Source organism: Adiantum capillus-veneris, chromosome 17 (assembly GCF_014529385.1).
Source record: "Adiantum capillus-veneris isolate H3 chromosome 17, ASM1452938v2, whole genome shotgun sequence".
In the NCBI taxonomy this organism is placed as follows: Eukaryota; Viridiplantae; Streptophyta; class Polypodiopsida; order Polypodiales; family Pteridaceae; genus Adiantum; species Adiantum capillus-veneris.
This window is the reverse complement of record NC_140947.1, coordinates 136,833,502-136,852,578: the sequence shown is the minus strand read 5'-3', so window position 1 is coordinate 136,852,578 and position 19,077 is coordinate 136,833,502. Positions and strand designations below refer to the sequence as shown.

At 43.0% G+C, this 19,077-nt stretch overlaps 1 protein-coding gene across 1 annotated transcript; it reads left to right on the top strand.

Moving 5' to 3' along the window:
• Positions 1–2,216: 2,216 nt before the first annotated feature.
• Positions 2,217–15,392, top strand: LOC147438148 (uncharacterized). The gene is made up of 2 exons (XM_086486706.1): positions 2,217–2,788; positions 15,017–15,392. Exons 1-2 carry the CDS (start codon positions 2,217–2,219, stop codon positions 15,390–15,392), a joined length of 948 nt encoding a protein of 315 aa, XP_086342832.1.
• The last annotated feature ends 3,685 nt before the right edge of the window (positions 15,393–19,077 follow it).

The following is a 19,077-nucleotide window of genomic DNA, read 5'->3' as shown; positions in this document are numbered from 1 at the left end:
AAAATACAACTTAATATTTTTTCTATTTTAGTCAGCAAAAAGAGAAAGCATCGCTATAGCCTTTGCCCTTTGGGCAGGCCAAAAACATGATGAATGTGTTTTGCTTTGTTGCACAGATAGCATTGGAGTATATGAGGCCGATAAGGGAGAGAGAGGTGCATGTACCATGCGGGGAGAGAGGGTGATGACAAATGAAGCTCTACCTGCATCTATGGCAAGATGCGAAGTGTGTCCAGAGGGCATGATGGCGATTGCTCAGTGCTCCTTTCCTTTCCTTCCGATTTCCAAAATTCCCTACGAATCATTGCAAGAGACGGCTCAAAACTTCACATCATGGTCACAAGTCCCATAACTATCTAAGTAAATGTCCACTATCTCTATCCGCGTCCAATAAAACGACAGACAAAGTTGTGCAATTTTTTAAAAATATACACCCGTCATCTAAATGAGTGCCCACTATCTTATTTCGACCAATCAACATTTTTGACCTTTAACAAAATGGTTGAAAATACAACTTCATTTTTTCTATTTTAGTCAGCAAAAAGAGAAAGCATCGCTATAGCCTTTGCCCTTTGGGCAGGCCAAAAAACGTTGAACCGACCTACTTGCTCCAAAGCTTCGTTTCCATAGGACTTTAAAGGCTTTGGTAGGCAAAGGCTAAATTGTCATTGCAAAGGCCTTAGGTTGGTTTCAATGAGCCCGGAGGAAGAAAACCCTAGTTCAAGCCTACCCTCGCCTCGTCTAAACAACGTTGTAGGTGAAAGAGCGATAAAGTGAGAGTTGTTGAGAGAGGCAACGGCTTTTCCGAGGGGGGGGGGGGGGGGGGGGGGGGGGGGGGTCGGAGCAACTTTGGCGGGCCTAGAGGAAGAGCTCCTCACGGTGCAGTGTACCAGCTCCAGCCTCGCGAAAAGCACGCTCCTGTCAGTTCGAACCATCTTGAATCTAAGTTTTACTATAGATTGTAAAGACTCTAGAAGGCACTCACAAAGATTGTGAAGACTGTAGAAGGCATCTTGAAAGATTCGATCAAATTGAATTAGGAACGTGCCAGTACATGCCTATAATTTAGGACGTAGAGAAACTTTTAGAAATTATCTTGGCTTGGACTAGTATTTTCGCATTTTCTATTGGTAAAAAATGATATACACGCAATGGTGTGAAATCCGAAAACATTGCATTTGACTCGACCACTTGTGTGAAATCATGAAATAATATTGCTTCGGATGTGATTGATGCTCCACCATAGATTTTTTGAAAAATACCCCTCTAATTTGTGGAAATTCCCAAAATACCCTTGTTTTTATTTTGATTGGATTGTTCAAGATCTTTATTGTTTTTGACAATTGAGATCCACTTTTGAGTGCTTAGCATGTAATTTGTCACAAATTACCTCACAAAAAAAGACAAGTATGGCGCCCCAATTTTGGGAAGCAGCTGAAATAGATAGAATCTATCGAGATGCTGTCTCGATTAATCCATGCAGGGCTGATTTGTCACGCGCGACGCGTCGCAGGTAGGCTCCAGAGAGGCACGGGTGGATTTTTTCGGAGCATGTTTCACGGCCTGCTCGCAGTGTACCTCAGAGCTGCTCCTCCCTGGACTTCTCTCCAAGTGGTCATGACACACATAGGTACTGCGCTAACCTCTGTTGTCTTGTTCTGCTGGTGTCGACACCAGCTGGTGGTTGTTTGGTTCTGTGTTAGCTGCATATGCCATGCATTCTTTGCTGGATATGGTAGGACACGTCAGTGCTTATCCTATCTGTGGTACTTGTGCTGAGCTCTCTTGTCTTGTTTTGCTGGTGTCGGCACCAGGTGGTGGTTGTTTGCTTCTATGTTTAGCTGCATACGCCATGCATTCTTTGCTGGATATGGTAGGACACGTGAGTGCTTATCCTGTCTGTTTTGGGTGCTGTACCTAATGAGGGAAAATATCAGGCTATCGGGTACACACAATGAGTAGTATTCGTTTGCACAGCGCTATCACAGCCTGTATTTAGATGCTCTGTACAATGCTTATCCTCTCTGTTTTGGGTGTTGTACGTAATGAGGGAAAATATCAGGCTATTGGGTACACACAGTGAGTAGTATTTGTTTGCACAGAGCTACCACAGCCTGTATTTAGATGTTGTGTATAGTTTGCTGATGTGGATTTGATGGGGGCGTTGCTGAAGCCACTTTGTGTCTGACAGTGTCCACACAGTAGGTGGCTTGAGAATGGCCAAGCTAAAGTCTGAGGCGCGGGGCAAAGCGACGGAACCTATCACGAATACTGAAGGTTGTAATGTCGGTTCGTCAAAACTGAAGAAACCGGAGGCGAGAGTAATGGAAGTCAGTGTGACCGTATCTGTCGGCGGTGGTGATATAGATGTAGGGTTGCTGGGGTGCATGCAGTTATTTCTTGAAAGAGAAACTTTAGCAGGACTATGTGCATTGGAGAGAGGAGGAGTGCTACTGCACCTTCACCTACAAATTATTATCCGTATTTGGGCAACTTCATTGATTGCTGTCAATAGGAAGATAAAAGCGTACTTAGGTTGGGCTAAATCGGCACCTGCAGGTGCAATGGTTTTGTGCCGTGGGCTAAAGCAGCACAAGATGCATACATTTGAAGGCATGGTAGGCTATTGTCTGAAAGACCAAGATGAACCACACTTTCAAAAGGTTGTCCACAATATAACTAGTGACGATGTGAATGCCGGTGTAGAATTGTATAGCTTATATGGTGTTGATCAGTTGAAGAATAGGGTCTGCCTAACACCAGCAAATATCTTTGATAGAGCGCTAATGTATTGGAAATTTAAGCTTCGACATCCAGCAGGAAACTACTTTTTGTCTACACTACATATAATGTTGAAGACTGGGAATTACTACCCATCATCATGTTGGATAACTCCTTACCAAGGCCGTGGAATGCATCTTGCAAAAATCAAAGCATTGTGGAGATGTATGATATACCCATCCACAACAACGTATGAAGACATTTTAAATATATTGGTTAGTGATGATGCCTATCTGAACAGTCAATTTCGTGCCGAGTGGTTCAACTCCCGTTGGCAAGAGACACAAAGGTATGCTTATGATAGCCTAACCATGATTGCATCTATTGTGAACTTTCTGACAATCGTGTATGTCTTTTGTAGTCCATTGAGAATTCTTGTCAACGATTTTCATGCCGAACCCGCAATAAGAAGTCCAGAAATAGGAGATGATTTCGCATTAGGAAATTTCAGAGGTCATTTGGAGGGCCATATGAAGAGAGAGAAAAATAGAGCGCGTCCAATGAGCATGAAGGCTACGTTACGTAGGAAAGTACGTGGAAAGACTCAAAAAATAGGAAAATAGCATAAAACTTTCACGAAACTAGGATTGTAGCATAGTAATTTCCTTCCTTTTACCGAGCTTTTAGGTGCTTGCATGTGGTCCCACTTCTGATATTCTCTTATGGTCATTAACGTACTGGAGGGTGACCATTAAGCCCGCACAAGATATTGGAATTCTAAAACACTTTCCCTCCATTAGAATGCTTTCAAAGTGAATCTCCCTCCACTAAAGCTTTTCTCTGAGAATTATGGCGTCCACGTCTTCTCGCCCAAGAGCCTCCAGGTGTTTACTGTCTCTCACACCAACAACCAACAACTGCACTTTGCCTAGAAGGCCAAGTAGTAGCATATCCTCAATTACAATACCAGCTTCAATAAGTGCAGAGAACCAATGGGTTGGACAAAGGATAAACAAAGGTTCATGGGTCCTCATGCAACCAAGAAGACCCAAGAGGTCTAGTGGTATCAACGTTTACCGCTCAGCATGGAAGGCCAGGTTGTTGGATTTCAAAGTTGAAATCGGCAAAAGATCTGTAAAGGAAGTTCTTGTTCAGCATGTGTTTACCCATCCAGAGGTGATAGCAAACGGTGGAAATGTATCAGATATACATCAACCACGTTGCAATTGTAAGTACTCTTGACATGTGAACTTACTGATGCTCTCATTATAACTTTTCTTATATATTTTGCAATGTTTCTCCCGCTTGTGATGAGTAATGTCTCCATTCTTCACAGCTCAATTACATTAGATTTGTCATTTGTACTTATTGATACTCTTAGTTTAACTCTTCTTATATATATTGCAGATGTTTATCCCTCTTCTTATGAGCAATGGGAACCTGTGGAGTGCATAATAGGCCTCTTCCATGTTGTTCATGCCCACATTGGTTCTCTACAGTACTCATAGAGGAGCAGCAAAAGACTGGCTGATGAGGGAATCTTTTTTTATGACCACTTTTACCAACTCAGCTCAGGGAATAAGAATGGCATGTTGGTGAAAGTGCCTCTATCAACCGATTGGAACACTGTGGACTAGCCAGTTCCCGAGGAAACAATGGTGGAGGCAATGCAAAGTAAGCTCTACAAGGATATACAAAGGTCTCTTCGTAGCTCTATTCCTACCAAACTGGTTAGAATTGCAAACTTTTGTCCTGTTGCACTCTTCATAGAGCTGTTTCATAGCTACAACATCCGAGTTACAAAAACTATGTTCATGTGCAAGTCATTTCAGCAGTCATCCTGTGACAAACTTCTTGACAAAGGATGGTATGCAAAGGAAGAGATTGGTTTACGGTGCGAGGTCGCGCTTGATACTCTAGTTGTCAAGTACATGATTGCAAGCCAATCACTGTTACTCTCATTTTGGTATATGCGATCACAAATGCTAAACGGTAAGTACATTCCTATGGACCAGGTTTCTGCAGGTTTGGAAGATAATCCTACTGTGGATGTGGAAGTGATTGATAAAGAGCATGGCCTACTATTGGTGGTTACAATAAGGGAGCTATGCAGTCTTCAGCATTTGCGAAATGACATCATTGAAGAGTCAATGGACAAGGACCTATCAGATTTTTCCTTTTTCTTAGCTGGCCGTAAGGTGATGCGGCGAAGGGAAAAAGATATTTTGTGCAAAGAGTTGGATGGTCGGGTTGAAGTAGTGTCAATGTAACAGATATTCTTGTGAACCCAAGTGTATACAAATGAATTTCAAGACATGAAGTTTATTGATCTCATTTTTCAATTGTGCCCTGTGAAAAAGTGTGCTTGAAATACATTTCTTTACCACGTCAAATCTCTCTCTCTCTCTCTCTCTCTCTCTCTCTCTCTATATATATATATATATATATATATATATATATATATATATATATATATATATATATATATATATATATATGTTAGACAAGACAAAGACATGATAGAAGAATCATCTTAACTCATTAGAAAGTACAAACTCGTCCGTGAACAATGGACTGAGATACAATTTTTGTAAGTATGGAATCAGAATGTCTTCAAGGTAAAAATCGAAGGAATGCCCCTCGAAAGAAGGTGGTGAGATAGTTGTTCCCGGCGGATTTAGTTCTCCCTTTTCAGGAGTATCATCAATTAGTAGTGTATTAGTTGCATCAAAGGGTACACCGATTTGGCTAAACGGTTTGTACAAAAGAGGTAAGCCTGGTTTTTTAGGGTGGTAGTGGCCCTCAACGGTAACGCATTTTCTTTGATCATACAAAAAGGCAAAATCTGACGTGTGAGCTTGGCATACACTGCAAACTATTGCAACTAGTGGCGACAAGTTTTGCCTTTGCATTGAAGACCATATGGCAACTCTGAAGCGCGGAAGAAGAAACTGAATAAATTCCTTGGTTCCTGGACGAACCACGACTCGACAAGTTCCCATCCGAAACGTTTGCAAATCCTCAAAGGGTCCTCTGTCACCGAGAGGCACCCGCATCAGCAGCAATCCATTGACGTCCAAGATAATCAACCTCTGTAAAAGTTGACAAGTACATATAAGTAGTTAGAAGCTGAACATATTTTGCCATACTTGAATAGACATTACCGGAACAACCGTATCTACAGGTAGCAAGGGTCCATACTGGGTCTCTGTAGTGTTCATGTCGTTGTTGCTCTCCTCCGCTTTATCTTCATAGTCATCATTCACATCTTCATCAGGGGTCTCCCCTATGGCTCTTTCTGCCTCATTCAAGGTTTCTTCCAAGGTCTTTTCGTCTCCCTCGGTTGATCGGCTTGCCTCATACATCCTTGCCTGATCCATATCATTTTGCTCATCCCTAGGCCTGCTTTCCTCATCCATATCCTTTTGCTCATCTATAGGCCTGCTTTCCTCATCTTGGGTTTTAGCCATAGGCTCTTTTGGCTCCTCCACTGGCTGACTTGGCTCTTTCATTGTCTCCTCCGGTTGAACCTTAGCACCTTCCATATGCTCATTTGACCTTTCCTCATCCTCGGCTCTTTCATCTTCTGCTGATATGACCCCCTCGGCCCGTTGCAATTCCACTGTATCGGATGTAGGGGTTTGTCGTGGTGGCACGTCATGTTTTGTAAGATCAATAGTGCGCTCATCCAAGCCGCTATCTTCAAGCTCTCTAGGGCTAGACATAGTAAGCAGGTGTTGTATTAAACTTACCCGGTATCTTTGCAAATAATCATATGTGTAGTTTTTTAAAGCACTCTGCAAAATTGAAAGACCACATGGTGAGAATTCTTTTATAGACTAAACCAAAACTAACTGAATGCATTGCCAAATGGGTACCTTAGTCATGAAAGGTTTTAATGCAAAGTAGCTTTGCAGGACATATTCTGCATGGAGAAGACATCTCCAGCCGCAAGAATTCCCATCGGTTTGATTTGGGACAGGTACTTCTTTGATTGGGGCCTTGTATAGTTCATACCTTCCACATAGCTTGCCATAGGCAAGCAACAACCTCTTTATACAACTGCACAAAGCAATGTCAAGATGTTAGCATGAGGCTTCAAATTTACATGGATATCTATAAGAAACACTTTCTGATACAAAACACTTACAACCTAATTTCAGGGTGGGTTCCTTTTATTGAATTGAACACCCACACTGCTGGTTGGTCAACATCAAGGCATATGAGACTCCAGTGATGGTTGTTCTCATATGGAAAGATGATCACAGTAACTTCCAGCATAGCACAGTGGAGAAACCAACTCTCAAAGGTCCCAGATGGACTGTTCTTTTGTCTAATAATTACTGACATTTGTGGATCAATGAGAAACACCTCTGTGTGAGTGTGCAGTGGGAGTTGACTTTTGATCAGGCTGCAGAGACTCTACCTGAGTTAGCAAACCTATTATCTGAGTTTTCAAAGCTAGCAAGATAGTAACACTTACTTAAGACAAGCATAGATAATTGTGTCTGAAATCTGAGCATCTGGATTCTGCAATAAATCAATGTCCACTTTTTCCAGAGCTAGCTTTCTGGCTCCATCTACAAATGGTATCTCTGCAAGCAAACCATTCTTCATTGAAAGTAGAGTTTCTTGATTGCTTGCCTCTATAGACAGGGTCACATTGCACTCTGTTTGCCTCTGGGACTCCACTGCTACTTTTGATTTCTCCTTAAGCTCTGCTTCCCTCATGTCCTCTGTTTGGCGAGCAATAGTCTCTGCCCTTGCCCTTGTATTCACATCATGTGTGACATCTACAACTGTGAGTTGTGGCACTAGCTCCGGGGGGTATAACAAAATTTTCCTCATTTTCTTATCCTTGCAGACATTGGGGACCAGCAGTTTGTCATACCTCCACCTTATTCTTTTCAGTGTCTCACTATCTTTGTCCATTATAGTAACCCTGTGGGCATGGGCTGCAACAATGGTCATGTCACTGAAGTACTCCAGTAGGAAGTCCTCTACTGCTTTCTGTAGAGCCATTAATGCCACCACCTTCCACCTTTTGGTGCCCCAGGTAGCTTCATCACATATGGACCTCACCATCCTCTGGAAGGGCAGCTTTGGTATGCATAAATCTACACATTTCTGTGCCTTTCTGATTTCTCTGAAAAGTCCCATGCAGGTTTGCAGCTTCTTCATCCTTGGCCCTTTCAGAATTTTATTTGGTTTTTTAGGTCTTTTCTTTGGGGTTGCAGATCTGCTACTTGCTTTAGATGCTAATCCTGGTCCCTTGCCTGCCTTCCTTGCAGTGGCTTTTGTTCTAGCCATCTCACTGTACACCAAAAGAAGAGTCTCTATCCCCTTCTCTCTTTCTATGACTCTCTCTCTCTCTCTCTCTCTCTCTCTCTCTCTCTCTCTCTCTCTCTCCTTTCTATAGCTTAGCTATGCTAAGCTATAGAGAGAGAGAGAGAGAGAGAGAGAGAGAGAGAGAGAGAGAGTGCGCATTACTAAAGGCGCGCGCGGAGCACGTTTTTACCTCAACAAACACCTCCGCGCACCGTTAGTATAGGGTAAAATAATACACACATACTCTCTCTCTCTCTCTCTCTCTCTCTCTCTCTCGTCAATGCACAGTACTAACGGCGCGCATAGAGACATGCACTACGGGTATGCCTCTCTACGGGCGCCTTTGGTAGAGAGAGAGAGAGAGAGAGAGAGAGAGAGAGAGAGAGAGAGAGAGAGAGAGAGAGAGAGAGTATGTGTGTGTGTGTCTGTGGGTGTGTGTGTGTGTGTGTTTGTATTTTAAAGATGTGTGTCTGTGTGTAAGTGAGTGTGTTTGTGAGTGTGTGTGTGTGTGTGTGTGGGTGTGTGTGTGGGTGGGTTTGTGAGTGTGTGTGTGTGGGTGTGTATGTGTGTGTGTGTGTTTGTATTTTAAAGATGTGTGTCTGTGTGTTTGTGAGTGTGTGTGTGTGTGTGTGTGTGTGTGTGTTTGTGAGTGTGTCTATGTGGGTGACAGAAACAGAGATAGAGAGATAGAGGCAAAGGCAGAGGGAGAGGTAGACCTTCGTTATGTCGATGGGTGGGCTTGCTGTCGGAGACGCAGACGACGGCTCTCTCTCTCTCTCTCTCTTTCACTCACTCTCTTTCACGAGGTGTGGTTTTTCTCTCTCTTGAGCTCTTTATATGACGTACAAAAGTATACGGTCTCAATAATGACCACACGTGTGACAGCATGCAAATATACTATAATTTATAGTGACACGTGGGGCGCCGCCGTGTGTATCCGTTATAAGTGTGATTTTGAGAGAGAGAAAGAGAGAGAACAATAGAGAGAGAGAGAGAGAGAGAGAGAGAGAGAGAGAGAGAGAGAGAGAGAGAGAGAGAGAGAGAGAGTGATCAGATTGTCACAGAGATAGAGAGAGGGAGAGACACAGATTGAGAGAGAGATAGAGAGAGGGAGTCCTTACTCTCAGAGAGAGAGAGAGAGAGAGAGGGAGGGAGAGAGACAGAATCAGTTTGACACACAGAAAAGCAATGGAGGAGACACCTCCCTTGGAGTTCCTGCAAACCCCACCAACAAAAGGTGATCTCTCACTCTTTCTCTCTGTATTTCCAACAGTTGGTACAAATTGTGTGTGTGTGTGTGTGTGTGTGTGTGTGTAAACAAAGAAAAACCCAGACTGTTGATCAACACACACACCTCAATACCCATACTTCCATAGACAGAGACACAGACACACATACACACAGACACACACAGAGATATATATACATTGTCTCTTTCCCTACCCTCTCTGTACACGTTACTAACGGCGCGCATAACCAACCAAATATTGGCTCCAGCTCTCTCCACGCGCCGTTAGTATTGTTATGACTCTCTCATTTGTACTTAAGGCGCGCGGAGAGAGTTGCAAAATGCACTTTTCCTTCCTCGCACGCCTTTAGTCAAATAGAAAAATACAAAGAGAGAGAGAGAGAGAGAGAGAGAGAGAGAGAGAGAGAGAGAGAGAGAGACTAGGTGTGTTTTTGTTTGTGCTTTGGTGAGAGACAGATATATATATATATATATATATATATTTATATCTATCAGAGAGAGAGAGAGAGAGAGAGAGAGAGAGAGAGAGAGAGAGAGAGAGAGAGAGAGAGAGATCATGATGGTTTGGTTTTGGCAGAGTTGTCATGTTTCCTGATGGTTTTGACTTGTCATGTTTCCTGATGAATAGGATTAAGGTCTAGTAGGCAGAAGAGGCTGAAACCTGATCCAGAGCTTGTGCCAGGATTTCAACCCTTGCAGGCTCAGTTGCTTAATGTATCTGCCAAAAGAACTGTTGACTTTTGTCAGGACATATCTGAAGAAAAGTCAATTGGTGAAGATCAATCAGAGAGGTCACCAGGGCAAGAGGATCCCTCACCCTACAAGGCTGTGGTGCCCTCTACAATACTTCTGAAGAGAAATACAAGAAAGAGGAATATAGACTTCTCAGATGATACAGATGTGCTAGAAGGAAGTCCCTGTGCAACTAAATGTAAAGACAAAGAGGATGTGTCTTCTCTGGAAGACCCAGCTGCAACTGATGAGAGGCTGTTTGATTTTGCAGCATCTTGTGGTGCTGGGGACAAGTATGATCTAGTTCATTCTATGTTTAATCCAAAGTTTGACATTGAAGACCTGTTAGCTCAACACAGTAATTTCTTGCAGTCCTACAGAGATAAGTTTGAAGTGATGGTGCAGGTAGGAAGGGTTTTTCTGCCTACTATGACTCTTGTGCATTTAAATGACTGTGGTGGAAAGGGATAGGGAGTGAAGAAGTATAGGGAATTACCACCCTCTTGCCAACATTCAGCCTGCCCTTTGCATCAAAAAGAATGCAAACTCATTCAGGAAGCCTTTGGCTTTATGATTTACCTGAACAGCCTGTTTGGATTCCTCATGCAGAATCCTGATGATGTGTTAGAGGAGCAGGATGCAGCACCAGATGAGGAATGCGAGGAGACAACTCATATGCAAGAAGTCGAGGAGGTTGAAGACACAGTCGACCTTGAGGTTGAGGCAATTGAAGTACAAAGAAGTAAGATGCTCTCTGTGAAAACCACAGAAATCAAACTTCCATTGGATGTCAGTAACTTTACTCAGAAGCATGCTCAGATGATGTTGCCTGCTGTGCCTGACTTCAGGATTGGAGACAGGACCTATATCTTCTTACATGATGTGCAAAGTGTGTTTTATTTAAGGGAGGATTTCTCCTTGGCTATTATTTCCAGAGTCCAAGAGGAGAGGAGTGGATTTGTTTCAGAGGATAGTAGTGATGATGAGGCAATGGAAACATCCAGCAATCCAATGGAATGCCTTCGAAGATGCTTTGAGAAAGCTGAAAAATACAAGGAGACACTACCTGATGAAGCCACCTTCCAAGCAATAAGACAAAGCCTAAGACCATCGAAAAGTAACAAAGAAGTGGAGGATTGGTTTAACCATTCAGGTCAGGGATCAACTACATCTGTAGACCTGTGGCAAGAAAACCTCTTTCTGCAGGATGAGAGCTTCATGGTAACTCTCTCTCTCTCTCTCTCTCTCTCTCTCTCTCTCTCTCTCTCTCTCTCTCTCTCTCTCTCTCTTTGTGTCATTTCTGACATTGTATGTGCAGTCTTGGATTGCTGACGAGGATGACTTCCTTCGGCGCCGGACAAGAGAGTATCGAGGAAGGGATGCGGCCCTAGCACAGTACCTTTCAAAGCTTTGCTAGTCGCCGATAGTAGTTTTTCACAATTCCATGTCACAAGAGGGTTCAATAGCAACTTACACATTCAAGACACTATCACGCTTCTTGGGTGGACCGGTGCTGCCCAAAAGTGCAGATAAAGTCATTCTTGTGGACAAAGTGTTTGCTAGAGATTGTTTTGGTTACTGCCCAGGCTATAGAGGTGGTCGGGCAGCGTATTACTACACCTACACAGCAATGGCACTAGCTCTTGGTAGACAAAACCCAGATGAACTTTTAGAGTATGGCAAACATCTCATGATTCGTTACAAGGGTGACGTACCAAAAAACAAAATTGAACCTGCAAAATCTTGATACACTTCAAGTAGCAATTGTATAAGATCATGTATTACATAAATTTTGTACAATGTCATCCACTCAGAGTATCTTTCTCCACTTGTGATTCACATACACCATTGTCTCTCTCCACCTTCGTTGACTTTCACGAGCTCCGGAGTTGTTGTATGCCATTGATCTTTTAGCTTTTTGTTGTTGTAAATGTCTGATGGCTTGTGCTGTTGCTGAATTTGCCAAGACTTCTTTTGCCTGCATTCGATGAATGATTCTACGATAGAACCATTCAAATAGTTCTCTCAAACTGTTAGCCTTGATTCGAGAGCCACCATGTCGTGTGTGCCTGAAATAAGCATTTCTCGCCATGTAATGAGACTTTTCCATCCCTTGGGTATTCCATATTGCCGGGTTCCCATACTTCTGTATAAAATATGGCAAATGATTGAAGATGATGTGCTGGATATGAAAACAGATTAGTTAGAATGTTTTACAGTCACATATTTGCACATAAGAGAGAAAGAAATACATTATAATACCATGTAGTGAGTAATCTGGGTGTCTGTCCATGCTGTCTTGAATGATTTTTTCAGAAGGTTGAGATTTTCTTTGAACTTGTTCATATCACCTTGTGACCAGTCATCTTTGTCGCACATCAAAAATAGGATGTCTATTGATCGCCAAACCTCAGCCTTCGCGTTACGAGTAGTTGGTTCGTGGTCTTTGACTGCAATATGTAGCTTTTTCCAGCTCTGATACTCTACCTTGCTAACATAAGATGTGTTATATATTTTTCCATGTTTTGTTAGCTTTGGATCTCTTGTACCTTGGGGCTTAGATAAAAACCTCCGTGCCTTCACCCCACCGATGGATGGTTTGCATGGGACATCCTTCTCAGCAGTTGATCTCTTTTCATCCCGCTGGATTTTCACATTGCCACCATGAAGCCCCATATCCGACAATACCATTTCTAAGCACTGCAGGGCTACTTGTCGTTCTGCGGAGTTCTTAATCTTCCAAGAAAACCCGATGTATAAGTAGACCAATTTCTCCACAATTCTACAAAGGGCATGCATTGTACAAATGTGGACATTCACAAGTGGTATTTTCAAAACAGGTCGAAAAGCAGGATCCTCAATGTGACGTGTTGGAGCTTTTCTCCACCACTTTGGGTCCATGACCTTTGCAGGCTCCATGCAGAACAAACACGGTGACTTTGCCATTGCACCCATTCCACAATTATACATGCACTTTAATGTTTTAAGGTCACCTGCAAGATGCCACTGAACTTGAAAGTCTCCCCTTCCATCTAGACGTAGTACCTCTCCCTGGTTAGTCTGTCGATCAATCACCTCCGGAATATTAGTTCGATGGAACACCCAATATAGAATCTCATGATCTTCTTTCTTTACCTGCAACACAAAATAAATGAAACTTAAGTAGATCTGAACATTTGAGCTTACTTGAGAATATCTCTTACCTCAAACGCACCAAGCCACCATATGTTAGATTCTGATTGAACACTAAAATATAAAGGATCATCACTGGGACACTTTGAGAGGGCTCTATTCATTAAAGTAATAGTAACACGCTCTAGCTTTTTCTCTTTAACAAGCTCACACTCATCCAGTTTTAACACAAAATGTAATAGCCCACGTGACTCTTCAAATGTGATGTTGTAAAACTCCACCATTCTCTTCTGTAGTATCCGCAGGTCCATAAAAATATTGTTGAACTCATCATATGCCATGTTCGCTCCATGGCCACTGTAAGTTGCTTTAATATGAAAGGGCTGTCCAAGATAGTCTCCCTGTGCCTCGTTAAGCTGAAGCCTCTCTTTCCAAACACTTGAGGCTGATGGTAGAAGTTTGGATTTTATACCCTTCCTAACAAAGATGGATGAGACAGACTTTTGGATAGCCGAATATCCTCTTTTGCTTACACCAAGTGAATCAAGTGTGCCTTGTATCTCTTTTGCAGGCACTAAGTTCTCTGAAATAAAGCGGTCCACTACATTTCTTTGTAGAACCTTAAACTTCTTGTCATGTACTATATTTGCTGCCAGGCTTCTACTTATAAGTGGCTTCAATCTCTTTCCTATATTGGCTTTGGGGTCAATGTTTTTCTTGTCAGGATAGATTGAATCTCTACATGAAGACAATGCATAAGTAAATAACAGAAAATTTGCTTCACTAACACTATTTAGGCACATGAAAACAATGCATAACAAGAAAAAACAAAAAGATTACTTAACTAAGACAATGTAGCCAACCAAGAAGCATCACCTTAATGCTCGGATTCTTTTCTTGAGACCTCCTGATGCAACCTGCAATGTTTCAAGATTGCGCAATTTCTTCTTTCGGATACGACCACCCAAGATGGTGTCCTTCATTTGACAACTTCGCACCTTTCCTTTCAGTTCTTGTACCTCTGTTTTATGTTGCAAAATGGTAACCTGATCTGTAGAATGTAAATGTGAAAGGCGAACAATCTCACATTGTTGAGCTTGGAGAATGCTCTTGTAAGTTTCAGCTTCTCTTGTAAGTGATTTACAATAACCCAGAAGGCCCTTTTCTCCATCACCAGCAAAGGTCAATAAGCTTGTAGGATTGACAAATGGTGGAGATGCATTAGTTATTGGATTCTTAGGGTAGAGAGAGCCTCTCGTCCAGATATCTATGTGTTTAGCTCCTTGAGCTCTGAGCGTGTCTATGGAAGCGGGAGGTATATGTGTGTTTGTTTTACTGCGCTTAATCAATGGTTGGTACTCATTGTCCAAATCAATGTGAAGGTGATATTTGGCTCGTTTCTGGGTAACATTTGTGCCATTTGAGGAGTGCGCCATTAGCCAAATGTGCAGGTTTAATGGAAAGTGAATAGCGGCTGCGGATTCATCCCTCCATGTTAGCCTCATTCCCTCCATATTGACGTTGTTCATTCAATGCAGCTGAAAAGAGGATTATCCCTCAATCACTACGAACGAATGTTCAGAAGAGTAAGGAATCTACTTAAAGTACACTTTTTGAAGTTTTACTATGAAAGACCCAGCTCTTTTATTTGCCATTTTTTCTAGAGAGAGAGTGCAAAAAATACATTTTCTTAGAAGGCCCTCCAAATGACCTCCGAAATTTCCTAATGTTCCGCTTGTACACCGTGTTGATGTAACGACAGTTGCATAGTCCGGTCTGTTTGTTGGCAATAACAATGTTACTTTTCAATCTGACCAAAAGATATTAGCTCATGATGATTTATTTTTGTTGTAGCGATCAGATGGATGAAGAGAACGAAACCCGCCTTGTTCATCTAAGCGAAACACAACCTGATGACTCTTTTGCTATGGTAGAAGACGCACGTATTGATAGGATAGAGGATGCTCTTGCTGCAGTTTTGAAAGAAATACTTGGAGACCAAAGCACAAACACGCGTTCACTGCGGTCAGAAATTATTGAAGCGATACATAATTCGAGAAACACTATTGAGGAGTATGCAATCAATGTTGCAGACGTACAAGTGACAAAGCTGGAGGAGCAGATTTTCTCGTTCGGCAAAGAACTAATGGCTTCGAAAGCACAAGTCAACCGGCTAAATGCAATACTATCTAGGTTTTCGAATATGCTAAATCGCAGCCAGAATGCATGATAAATTCTGGACATCCTATTTGAAGTTCTGGCACTTTCTAATAATGTAAATCAAGCAAATTCTGTGGATGGTTTGACCTTTTTGTCTGCACAAAATATGTAGCTCCTTCTGTTATGCAATGTACAGAGTGTTTAACAGATCTTTGTCTCTCTCTGATCTCTGTGATGACCACCAGCAGTTTCTGTGTACTCCTAATCTTTTCTGCTCCTTGTCTGTCCAAAATCTCTACCTGCTTGACAATTTGCTCTCTCTGTCATGTTTGCCATACATCGTCATGATTGCCAGAGCGTGTGCACAGTGTCACAATTGCCACAGCGTTGGCAGGGTATCTGCCACAGAGTCGATACCAAAGGCTACGGCTGTGACGAATGCTGCAGCATCAGCAGAGTATCTGCCACGGAGTATCTGTGCGCGAAAAAAATCCACCTCAGCAGCATCTGGGCGGATTCGGCTTAATGCGCTCCTAGACCCATTGAGCAAGCTTGAAATTGAACGGGTCATAAAAATAATGAAGCAATTCATCTCCAAAGCCGACATGACGAACTCAAATTCTATTTTTAGCATCTTGTATTGATAAAGAATTTATCTTCTTATAAAAAACTACAAATTTTCACAGAAATTTAATCTCACAACCAGGGGTATTTTGGGAATTTTGAAAAATTTGAAGGGCATTTTGGGAATTTTTGAAATTTGAGGGGTATTTTGGTAATTTTCCTTTCAAAAAGAGATATATATATATTTCCTTTCTCCTTCACAAGGTTTCTCATTACGGTTGTAGTAGTTGCCATTGCTCAATCATCCGCATCTTCAACGCCAGCACCAAATCCATTGCAAAAAGTTCCTAGTGCCATGCCGCTCCCCTTTGTCAGAGCTTTATGCCACCCTCTACAATCTACTCCTATTGGAAATGCCCTTGTCGATGGCTAGCAGACACGTCCGTGTGTGTGCAAGTTGTCCTTGAAGTACCTTACAACACTTTTGAGTTATGTGTTGTTGTTTGGACCCGACCTCATCAGCTGATGATAGTAATGCACAAGCATCTCTGTGTGTTGAGCCTGCCAAGGCTTTGGCCTTTGAAGTTCGCACCATATTGCTTGTCCTATAATATAAGACCATCGAATGCTCCACACCAACAATCAGTAAGCTTTGCACATTGCAAACCAAAAACATTGAGAGTGAGTTGTTAGTATCATGCAAATATGTGGTGCACAATCTCAAGGCTTCCTATTTAGTGGATCATTTTCAGGTTTGCAGTTTTGTGCGGGGAATTGGTAGGGTTTTCTTTTGAGACATTCCACATTGAACATTGATGTGATATGAGTGTTTAATGAGGTCACAATGAAGTAGTGTGATGTCAAAAGAATTTGAGTAGAATAGCCTAATTAGTTTATATTTCAAGTTAATTTTGCAGATGGCAGGGAGTGGAGTGGACTTTTTTGTTTGTAAGATGTAAAGGGTGTCACCCTTGTTTATAAGTGACACACCCAAAGTAGAGGGATCTACGGCGGGGTTTAATTGGCGGGGTTTAATCCATCCTTCATCCCATCTAGATGGGATTTTAAAAAAGGCTCCCCACCATCGTCACTCGCGTCTCGAACCTCAGACCTACCCCTACATGCTCCTACACCTAATCCAACTCACCTGGCACGATACATTGGAATGAATGCAACTCTTTCGCTATAAAAAACCTGCCCCCCCCCCCCTCTGCGACAATCCGACGGCCCAAATTTCTCGCGCCACCGATAAAATTTCCCTATCGTCGATCCCTTTACTTTGACGCCATGTCAGTTATAAACGAGGGGGTGTCACGATTGTTATTGGACTATTTTACGATGCAAGATTGTAAGCACCATCCCATATAGAATCGCTTCCCAATGCCTCTTCTTAATATTGGCCACCAATCTCACCATCGTTCACTCCGTTGTCACACATCTAACGTCCTCCTACAACTAGGAACGTCGGGAGAGAGAGAGAGAGAGAGAGAGAGAGAGAGAGAGAGGAAGAGAGTTTCGAGAGAAAGAGAGAGGCGGCAGGCCAACTGAGCCTCACTCTCATTATGGATTCTTCCACCCCCTCTCTCGCCCACCGCCTCACACTAGCAGAGCTGCATGGCTCCCACACGTCATGCCGAGAGAGAGAGAGAGAGAGAGAGAGAGAGAGAGAGAGAGAGAGAGAGAGAGAGAGAGAGAGAGAGAGAGAGAGAGAGAGAGAGAGAGAGCTGTCAATGAGCTATCACATTGCTGCAACCGGTTAAGGGCACGTCCGCATGGCGGGGGTAGAAGCCCTTGTGACTACTTGACACCCCCCTTGTCAAATGGGATCAACGGTCCACGATCTTCGAACTATGTAGAACGTTCGTTTATTCTCAAGAATAAAAATATTTCGATCAGTTGAGCCCCCACGACTCGAACCCACTACCTACTCCACCAGAGGCCATGACTCTCCCACTAGGCTATTGCGCGTCACTTGAAATGGAGGTGTGAACATAGAGTCATATAGCAAAAATGACGAGGTGGGGATCACATGGTGTTCACTTCGAGATCACTTTGGGATGGTCGGGGTCACAAATCATTTTGTAATGGATGGGTTCACAAGGCGATCACATATTGATTGGGATTCACATGGAGATCCCCTGGCAGTCACTTGATGTTCACATCAAATTTACTTGGGGTTCACTGTAATTGTGATCACTTGGGGATTAATCTACCATCTGACCATGTAAAATCAATCTCGTCGCCCCCAATTAATATAGACCATTGATCCCACTTGAAAGAGGGGGTGTCAAATAATCATGAGGGGTAGAACCCCAGTCACTTGTCATCACCTTTGTTGCATAAGATAATTGATGTCAGCACGAAGGAGTTTTTGTCGAGACGAGGCAGGGATAGCTAGCTTGTTTTCAAACTCTGTCGATTTTGGGCAAAGTTGAGCCTCCCAAGCTTCACTTGTTGAGACAACGGGCTGGGTTCCACCCCCTCCCATGTGAAACCGCTCTAAAAGATAGATTCGGGCTTTTCGTGCTTGATCTGTGCACCACAATTCATTTAAAAATATTAAAATAAGAGATTCCCTTGAAGATGCCTCATACTCTCTCTCTCTCCCTCCCTCGTATTTGGCCGGCTTAGAAGGCGCTATCTCTCTCCCTCTCGAACCGCCTCTGTGTGTGTGTGTGTGTGTGTGTGTCCGCTTGCGAGCTACGACAACCTCCTCTCTCTCTTTTGTGCCTCCTCTCGTGGCATTCCTCCCTGTTTCTGCTGCGAGCTTTGTTTTCCTCTCTGGTGATAAAGTAGGTGTTGGGCTCTCTCCTTGCTCATGCAACAAAGAGTAGGTGTGTGTATGCATGAGGTAGGGAGAGTATCTCTCTCTCTCTCTCTCTCTCTCTCTCTCTCTCTCTCTCTCTCTCTCTCTCTGTGCGCACGTGCGTGTGTGTGTGTGCACACGCACGACAAAGGGCTCTCATAGAGGCCGCGGGGGGGCGGGGGATTTTTAAGTCGTCTGTGTGTGCAAGGGAGGAGACAGGAGAGGAGAGTCAGAGAGCACAGGAGAGGCAGAGGAGGGGGGAAGGGAACCTTTGAGAAGGGTGGGAGAGGGAATCTCATAAGTTGATTAATGCTTTTAGTTTCGCGTGAGCCATTATGAAATCGTACAAATATAGGACATACTATTGCCTAACGATAAAACATTT

Coding starts and splice junctions, on each gene's coding strand:
- LOC147438148 (XM_086486706.1), top strand. CDS start 2,217: ATGGCCAAGCTAAAGTCTGAGGCGCGGGGCAAAGCGACGGAACCTATC. Junction 2,789..15,016: donor ATCTTTGATAGAGCGCTAAT/GTATTGGAAATT, acceptor TTTTTGTTGTAG/CGATCAGATGGATGAAGAGA.